Source organism: Capsicum annuum, chromosome 10 (assembly GCF_002878395.1).
Source record: "Capsicum annuum cultivar UCD-10X-F1 chromosome 10, UCD10Xv1.1, whole genome shotgun sequence".
Lineage (NCBI taxonomy): Eukaryota > Viridiplantae > Streptophyta > Magnoliopsida > Solanales > Solanaceae > Capsicum > Capsicum annuum.
This window is the reverse complement of record NC_061120.1, coordinates 4,074,412-4,084,090: the sequence shown is the minus strand read 5'-3', so window position 1 is coordinate 4,084,090 and position 9,679 is coordinate 4,074,412. Positions and strand designations below refer to the sequence as shown.

At 30.6% G+C, this 9,679-nt stretch overlaps 2 protein-coding genes across 2 annotated transcripts; both read right to left on the bottom strand.

Moving 5' to 3' along the window:
- Window positions 1–291: 291 nt before the first annotated feature.
- LOC107844817 (receptor like protein 29) lies at window positions 292–1,976 on the bottom strand. The gene has a single exon (XM_016689159.2). The coding sequence runs from the start codon at window positions 1,785–1,787 to the stop codon at window positions 369–371; it is 1,419 nt and encodes a 472-aa protein (XP_016544645.1). The 5' UTR covers window positions 1,788–1,976; the 3' UTR covers window positions 292–368.
- Window positions 1,977–5,303: 3,327 nt separating this feature from the next.
- Window positions 5,304–9,679, bottom strand: LOC107844835 (HVA22-like protein f). The gene is made up of 5 exons (XM_016689177.2): window positions 9,566–9,679; window positions 9,028–9,054; window positions 8,786–8,908; window positions 6,016–6,262; window positions 5,304–5,633 (listed from the first exon to the last, which is right to left on the bottom strand). The coding sequence occupies exons 1-5, from the start codon at window positions 9,610–9,612 to the stop codon at window positions 5,604–5,606; spliced, it is 474 nt and encodes a 157-aa protein (XP_016544663.1). The 5' UTR covers window positions 9,613–9,679; the 3' UTR covers window positions 5,304–5,603.

The following is a 9,679-nucleotide window of genomic DNA, read 5'->3' as shown; positions in this document are numbered from 1 at the left end:
CAAAATCGGAGGTCATATTTGTTCAAGTTTTAAATAGTTAAAGATCTTATTTGTGCACTATCAAAGTTTAAGGTCAAAGTTATAATTTGGTATCAAGTTTAGGATCATTTTTATGTATTAACTAGTATTTTGAGACGGCATGAACAATTAGGAGACATGTAATGAAAAACATGACCAGTATTTTGAGACGTCGTGAATACCTTTTACTAGCAAAAATCAATAATACAAACAAGACTATAGTTTCTTTGCAAAGAACAATTAGGAGACAGGTAATGAAAAACACTACCAATATTTTGAGACGGGGTGTGTCTTTTACTAGAAAGAATCAATAATACGACCAAGCCTAAATTCCTAAACAAACAATTATCCTAAAGGATGCAACAAAGCCATAGTAATATACAAAGCACAAACAAGAATCTAAATACTCCACATGAAGCTTTAGACTTGTTCTTCAATGGCATAGTTATAGAACTAGTACTACTACTACTATTCTTGCTCTCACACACATTAACTACTCCAAGATAAATTCCATTATCCCCCTCATGTGGATCCAAACACAGCCCTGGATTTCCACTCAAGTCCAAGTTCCTACCAAGTCCTTTCAAGAAACTTGAATTGAATGGGACAACACCAGACAACATATTTCTGCTCAAATTCAAGTGGTACATGTGTGAAAACCTCGTAAATTCCACCGGAATCTCGCCTGTTAATTGATTGTTTTGTAGTGACAATGTAGTTAAGTTAAGTAGTTGTGAGTAACTTGATGGTATTTCACCTGAGTAACCTGAACCTGCAAGCCTCAATTCTTGAAGTTTCTGCAGCTGACTGAATTCTTTAGGTAGTTTTATGTACATTGGATTATCATCCATAAGAAAATATTGCAAGCCTTGTAACTTATTTAGTCCTTTAGGGAAATTCCCACTTAACTTGTTGTTACTCAGAGCCAAGAAGTTCAAAGAACATAACTCTATAATTGTCTCAGGGATTTTTCCAGTGAAGGAGTTCGCGCTGAGGTCGAGTTTTTGAAGAGTAGTAAGGTATCCAATTGTGTCTGGGATTGGACCTGTGAATGAATTGTAGCTTAAATCTAAGCCAACAAGATTCTTGAGATTGCCTAGTTGGTTTGGGATGTTGCCTGTGAGGTTGTTGTAGCTTAAATCAAGATGTACAAGTGAGTTAAGTGTGAAAATTTGTTCCGGGATTCGACCGAAAAGATTGTTTTGTGACAATGTGAGGATTTGGAGTGATTTTAGTGATGATATTTGAGGTGGGATTGTGTCAATTAGTGCAGGATTTGATCTTAAGCTTAGTTGTTGGAGTGTTGATGAGGGGAGGATGGTAGTACTGTTTTCTTGAAAAGTGATTTTGGTTTGTGTGTGTGTGAAGCATTGGATGAAGAAAACAGATTCAAGATTTGGGAGTTGGAAAATGAGTGATGGGAATGTTGCCGTTTTCATGCAAGTTGGGTTTGGATGTGTGCCAAAATCAAGCCTAGTGACATGGTAAATGTCATCAAGATTGTTTTTTTTGCACTCAATACCAAGCCAAGATGAGGTTTGTTGGCATGGATTTGGATATGAGGTCCTCCAATTTTGGTCATTGGAAATGGATTCCATGATGTTGAAAAGTGTTTCTAGTTCATGGGGGTTCATGTTTGGTTGTGGTGAGATATTCTTGATCATATTTGATGCATGTTGATTGGTGGAGACAGAAGGGGTGGTGGTGGTAGATAGAAGCATGTGTAGCAAAAGAAGCAGAGGAGATAATGGGAGTTTGAATGGATACATTGTGTTGTTGTAAAGTCTGAAGTTTTCTGATCATATTGTAGCAAGAACTATTTGGAGGGTTTATGGGGTTTGGTTTTAGGTGGGGTAGAGGTGGGCGTGGGGGTGGGGGGGTTGGCTTAGGGTGAGTTTGAAGTGAGGAGATGTGACTGATATGCAAGAGATGTTTGGACTTTTGGATGGTGTTTGAGGGTTTTGGGAGTCATTTGGGAGGTCGGAGGCAGAGCTAGAGTTCTAGTTACGTATTTGTATTTGGCGGAATATAATATTTTCTTTGTTTTGATTTTTTTGTTCTACTTTGATTTGGGACGGAGTTAAGAAAATAAAGAAAAGTTTTGAATCGATATGCAAGAAATGTTTGCACCTTTGGATGGTATTGATGTTTTTTGGTGTCATTGGGTGGTGGGAGGCAGGAGGTGAAGCTAGAGTTCTAATTACGTATATAATAGAATATAATATTTTCTTTGTTTTAATTTTTTTGTTCTACTTTAATTTGGAACGACGTTAAAGAAAATAAAGAAGAGTTTTGAATCGTTACATCACAAACATTTGCACTTTTGGATGGCGTTGAGGTTTCTTGGTGTCATTGGGAGGTAGGAGGAGGAGGCGAAGCTAGAGTTCTAGTTACGTATATAATAGAATATAATATTTTCTTTGTTTTAATTTTTTTTTGTCCTACTTTGATTTGGAACGATGTTAAAGAAAATAAAAAAGAGTTTTGAATCGTTATGTCACAAACATTTGCACTTTTGGATGGTGTTGAGGTTTCTTGGTGTCATTGGGAGGTAGGAGGCAGGAGGCGAAGCTAGAGTTCTAGTTACGTATTTGGCACCACTTAATATTTTTTTTGTTTTAATTTATTTGTTCTATGTTAATTCGACATGAAATTTAAGAGAATAAAGAAATTTTTTTAAATTTTATAATCTTACATTAAAGATATGGTAAGTATATTAAAATGACTTTTGAAAGGACAAATAAATTGAAATGGGGCATTAAGGGAATAGATGTGACTGATATGATGGGGTAGGGACATGATGATGTTGAATGAGAAATTGAAACCAAGCACCAAGGTAGGGTCAATAGGACATTTGAAGCCAAAGGGGGAGACAGAAAGAAAAGAGTGGTTGATGGAAAATAGCAGAGAATATAATTTCATTCAACTTAAAGTTTATATATATATATATATATTATTTGTGTTGCTTAACTAGTGATGATATGTTATTTTGTTGTATTTTTTTTTATTTTTCATTTAGTGTTTGGTATCCACAATGAAGTCTCGATTTATCTAGATCCGCATTGTAGGGTCCATTCTTAGGATGGTGGCGCTTCCAACAGGATTTTCTCTATATCCAGAGCTCGAATTCGAGAATTCTAGTTAAGGATAGAGTAGTCTCACCACTATACCACAACTCATGTTGATTTTGTTGTATTTTATACATTTTCAAATTGTGCTTGATATTACTCCCCCATCCCATTTATGTGTCGTCATTTTCTTTTTTGCCCGACCCAAAAAAAAATGTGATCTTTTCTTATTTAGTAACTATTTAAAATTACAATTTCACTTTTACCCTTATTGATCCCATTTATAAGGTCCACTTAATTAAAGACAGTAGTAGTACATTTTTTAATAAGTACAATTCGGTAAAAATAATGGAATAATTCATAAACAGGACCTTCAACTTGATATCAAATTATAACTATAATCTTTAACTTTGTCAGTGCACAAGTAGGTCCTTTAACTATATAAAAACTGAACAAAAAAACACTCTAGTTCTGCAACTTATATGCATGAAACTTAATCGCTTCTACGTGAATTAGTAATTCACTCAGATGCTGCCACCTAATAAAAAAGACATTATAAGTATGATCTTTAACTTTGTCAGTGCACAAATAAGCCTTAACTAGACAAAAACTGAACAAAAAAAATACTTCAATTCTAACTCTGACGAGCGTGGTTTTGAGTATAAACGCATTTTTCCAGGTAGGATTAAATTATTTTTTTGTTCAGCTTTTGAATAGTTAAAGGCTTTACTTGTGCATTAGTAAAGTTAAATGTCATAGTATAATTTGGTGTAAGTTAAAGATCTTATTTATGTATTTTACCAAAAATAATCAAGTCTTTTCTTATTTCTTAAAGACATAATACATAAATATAACCCTAAACTCCAAATTATAACATTGACCTTAAACTTTGACAGTGCACAAATATGACCTTTAACTATACAAAACCTGCACAAATAAACACATTGATCCTATGTGGCAAAAATCGTGTGTACACGAAAATATGAGCGCATTAGGCCTAAAATTTGAGTGTCCCAACAGTAAAAAAATGGTAAAATGACTATTATGTCCTTACTAATTTCTTTTTATATATTTAAATGACTTTTTCCTATTATTTTCAGCTTATTGATGAAAATGACATCTAATTTTTTTATCATTACGGAAAAAGAGCAATATTGAAGATTTATTAATTAGGTGGGTAAGCCTCATACGGAAAATTGCGCGGGTATCTATATATATTATAAAGCAAAGGACGAATTTAAGTTATATAATATATCTAAATATAATTTATTTAAATATTAAATTAAAGATGAAACTATACTAGTAATAATAAAAAATTATAGTTGTAATAAAATGTTATTAAATTAATGTTATTAAGGGCAGTAGTAGTATATTAAATTAATGTTATTAAAGCATTATTAAATTAACGTTATTAAGATGAAAATTTTATTAAAATATTGTAGTATATAAAATTAACGTTAATAAAGCGTTATTAAGATGAAAATTTTATTAAAATATTGTTATTATTATTATTAATAATAATTATTATTATTATTAATAATAATAATTATTATTATTATTATTCGTCGTAGTAGTACTATATCAATAGAAACAATAGTAGTACGTAATATGTAGAAGTAGTAGCAGTATAATAATAATAATAATAATAATAATAATAATAATAATAATAATAATAATTGTTTATTTGTTCAGATTTTGTATAGTTAAAGGTCATATTTGTGCACTGTCAAAGTTCCATGTCAGCCTTTTTAATGACGTGACACCTTATGATTGGCTGACTAATCCACTTAGGCGCAAGTGAGATACATGCGCCTAAGTTGCAAAATATGAGTATTTATTTGTTCAGGTTTTGTATTGTTAAAGGTTATATTTGTGCACTGTCAAAGTTTAAGGTCAATGTTATAATTTGATGTCAAGTTTAGGGTCATATTTATGTATTATACCTTTCTTAAACTTTACGTCTGTAAACTATGATACATAAGATGGGACAGAGGGAGTAATTTTTTTTGTAAAACTTAATTTCTATATCATTAAAGACAAGGGCGAAGTTGCAATATTAGATGCAGATTCGAATGATTCTGTAATTTGTATTTAGACTCTGTATTTGTAATTGAAAATTTTATTAAAAATATATGTAAATATATAATTATGAACTAAGTAACTAAAACTAGTTATGAGTTTAATATCAAAAGAAGATACCCATAAAGTTGTAACCTATTTGGAATGCAAATGTTTCATTTATATGGAAGAGTTAAGAAATTCAAAATACACATTGATAGAGTCCTTCACTAATACATTTTTCCTCCTGTCTCACTCGTGAAATTACGCTGAATATGATTTTGATGGAATAGTTTTCCTCACGAGTGTAATTAACCTATTTGGAATGCAAATGTTTCATTTATATGGAAGAGTTAAGAAATTCAAAATACACATTGATAGAGTCCTTCACTAATACATTTTTCCTCCTGTCTCACTCGTAAAATTACGCTGAATATGATTTTGATGGAATCGTTTTCCTCACGAGTGTTTCTTTGCTTCTCTCTCCGCCTGCAAACATGTCAAACTCGAAATAAGAATCACAAACTTTTTTTGTATCGATAGTACTGATGTCAGTGCATAAAAACTAGCATCTAGTACCTCCTGAATTATGACCAAATTTGTTACGACACACTTCAACTTCACAAGGGTCCTATTACCCCCTGAATTCAATTTTAGTGTATTTTTGTCACCATTTTTATCTAACGTGGGACCCATTTTTATGTACTAAAGGTGTCATGTCAGCACAAAAGGGTGACAAAAATACGATAAAATTGAGTTCAAGGGGGACCCTGTGAAGTTGGAGTGTGTCGTAGCAACTTTGACTATAGTTCGAGGGGTACTGAATGTCTATCTCTAAAAATTAAACTAGTCTTAGAAATGTTGTTCGTACCGCTTTGACCACCTTGTCAAAGGCATCAGGACCATACTTCTCTATGTATCTTTCAACAGATTTTCTTGCATCAAGACTCATCATTTGGAGTGCTTTTCTTTGATTTTGTGTGTAATTTGAACTTACATGACTAACAACTTTGACGTGTTTTCTTATAAAATTCTCATGTATATAAGCTGCTCCATTGAAAATTGGTAGCACCAACCACATACAACATATAAGTTTGATGTATGGCCAAAATGGTAACCTGAAAATGAAAAAAAAAAAAAAAAAAAAAGCATCGTTAATCCGTCATTAAATTGCTCGTAGCTAACAAAATTTTATGATAATTTGTTGGTAATATATAGCTAAATACGATTAGTGATAGATTTTGCTGTTTGGTTAGAAAATTTGTCAGCATTAATTAAGGAAAAAATACAATGTGTGTAACTCGTTTAGAATGCATCTAAGGATATAGCCTAACGGTCAATGAATTATTTTATTTTTTAAAAAAACATAAGACGTTAATGCTCGAATTTCAACGTGGAAAGAAAGTTAGGTGAATTCTTCTCGTTTTTCTATAATTGGATGGACAAAGTTATTCGACATGTGTGCATAACGATAAATCAAGAGGATTTAAGAATTAATGGACAATTTTTGTTGCAAAAAGCAAAAAAAAATCGTCATTAATCCTATTTAACAACAAATTAATGATATATTGTTTTAAAAATCATGTTAGCAATGATTTCATAGCTAACTAGATTGTCGACATGAAACAGTTGAGGTATATGCAAACTGACTCGAACATTAGAATAATAATACTAATAATTGATGACATATTGTTTTAAAAATCATATTAGCAACGATTTCATAGCTAAACAGATTGTCGATATGGAACAGTTGAGGTACATGCAAATTGACTTGAACATTAGAATTTTAGTACCAATAATTAATGACATATTATTTTAAAAATCATGTTAGCAGCGATTTCATAGCTAACCAGATTGTTGATATGAAAAAGTTGAGGTACATGCAAATTGACTCGAACATCAGAATACTAGTATGAATAATAATTGACATATTGTTTTAAAAATATGTTAGCAACGATTTCATAACTAACTAGATTGTCGATATGGAACAGTTGAGGTACATGCAAATTAAACTGACTCGAACATCAAAATACTAGCACCAATAACTAATGACATATTGTTCTAAAAATCATGTTAGCAACAATTTCATTGCTAATCAGATCGTTGATATACATGCAAACTGACTTGAACATCAGAATACTACTACTAATAATTAATGACATATTGTTATAAAAAATCATGTTAGCAATGATTTCATAGCTGATCATATTGTTGCTAGAGAACAGTTGAGGTACATGCAAACTGATTCAAACATTAGAATACTAGTACCAATAATTAATGATATATTGTTTTAAAAATTATGTCAACAACGATTTCATAGCTAGCTAGATTGTCGATATGGAATAATTGAGACACATACAAACTGACTCGAACATCAGAATACTAGTATCAATAATTAATAAAATATTATTTTAAAAATCATGTTAGTAACGATTTCATAGCTAACTAGATTGTCGATATGGAACAATTGAGGTACATACAAACTGACTCGAACATCAGAATACTAGTATCAATAATTAATGACATATTGTTTTAAAAATTATGTTAGCAACGATTTCATAGCTAATATGATTATCGATATGGAACAGTTGAGGTACATGCAAACTGACTCAAACATCAGAATACTAGTACCAATAAGTAAAGACGTATTGTTTTAAAAATCATGTTAGCAACGATTTCATAGCTAACTAGATTGTCGATATGAAACAGTTGAAACACATACAAACTGACTCGAACATCAGAATACTAGTACCAATAATTAATGACATGTTGTTTTAAAAATCATGTTAGCAATGATTTTATAACTAACCGGACTGTCAATATGAAATAGTTGAGGTACATACAAATAGACTCAAACATCAGAATACTAATACTAATAATTAATGACATATTGTTTTAAAAATCATGTTAGCAACGATTTCATAGCTAGCCAGGTTGTCGATATGGAATAGTTGAGGTACATGCAAACTGATTCGAACATCAGAATACTAGTACCAATAATTAATGACATATTATTTTAAAAATCATGTTAGCAACGATTTCATAGCTAACCAGATTGTCGATATGGAATAGTTGAGGTACACGTAACTTGACTCGAACATCAAAATACTAGTACCAATAATCAATGACATATTGTTTAAAAATCACGTTAGCAACGATTTCATAGCTAATCAGATTGTCGATATGGAACAGTTGAGGTACATGCAAACTGATTCGAACATCAGAATACTGGTACTAATAATTGATGACATATTGTTTTAAAAATCATGTCAGCAACGATTTCATAGCTAACTAGATTGTCGATATAGAACAATTGAGACACAAGCAAACTGACTTGAACATCAGAATACTAGTACAACTACTAATAATTAATGACATATTTTAAAAATCGTACTAGCAACGATTTCATAGCTAACCAGATTGTCAATATGGAACAATGAAACACATACAAACTGATTGGAACATCAGAATACTAGTACCGATAATTAAATGACATATTGTTTTAAAAATCATGTTAGCAACGATTTCATAGTTAATCAGATTGTCAATATGGTACGGTCGAGGTACATGCAAACTGACTCGAACATCAGAATACCAATAACGATAATTCGATCAAGAATATATATAGTATTTATTGTTACCATTGGAGAATTTTCCAGCAAGATAACTCAAATAGAGTTATGAATGAATAGAGAACCCAATAAGTTAGCCATTGTTGATCATCTAATGGTGAAGGACTTTCAATTGCTCTCATAGAAGAATACCTATTCAATATTATTCAAGAACAATAATTAATAATATTATATGTTGTATATTTAATTTATTAAGGATTCTAATTACTTGCAAGAAATTAATTAATAATTGATTAAAATTGGTAACTTACAAAGGATAAAGAAGCATCACTCCAGGGCTGTAAACATAGAAAGACAGACCAAAAAAATGAAATGTTAGGTCTCAATTTAATTACTAAAAACACACAAAAAAAAAATGATAAAATAAAATTATTAGCCAAAATAAAAAAGGAAATATAAGAAAAAGGAAGAGTTTTTAATTAGAAAGTGAATCATTAAAAAAAATTAAAAATAAACATGCATATTGAGCTTATATTTTTGGAGTTTTATCCTGTATTAGTGTATAATCGTTCATCAAAATAATAACCTATAAATTTATGTATACATATAAAATACATAGTTTATACATAACTGGTGTATCTTTAAATATATATATATATATATAAAATAAGCGGTATGTAATTATTTTGGTGAATGGTCAAAGATGCAACTTTATTTTTTCGCAATACAACAAAAAATTGGCATATATTAGTACATCGTCGTAGATATATTTAATTAATGAAATAATTTATACAGAAAAAAGATATTAACACATTTTTTTATACATATTATATAACTAAATTAAATTACCCCATTAATGCATTCAAACTTTTAGCAATAGTTCCAGCAGCACCCATACTTCTTTTTTGCCTCTTTATTTTTTTAAATGAGAGATAAAATTTGTGTGTGTATAGAAGATGAAAG

What these genes read in the sequence shown, in the direction of transcription:
- LOC107844817 (XM_016689159.2), bottom strand. Translation starts at nt 1,787, where the DNA reads ATGTATCCATTCAAACTCCCATTATCTCCTCTGCTTCTTTTGCTACAC.
- LOC107844835 (XM_016689177.2), bottom strand. Translation starts at nt 9,612, where the DNA reads ATGGGTGCTGCTGGAACTATTGCTAAAAGTTTGAATGCATTAATGGG. An exon ending in GTGATGCTTCTTTATCCTTT is followed by an intron (nt 8,909 to 9,027) that starts GTAAGTTACCAA and finishes AATATTGAATAG; the next exon opens with GTATTCTTCTATGAGAGCAA. An exon ending in TGCTGGAAAATTCTCCAATG is followed by an intron (nt 6,263 to 8,785) that starts GTAACAATAAAT and finishes TTTCATTTTCAG; the next exon opens with GTTACCATTTTGGCCATACA.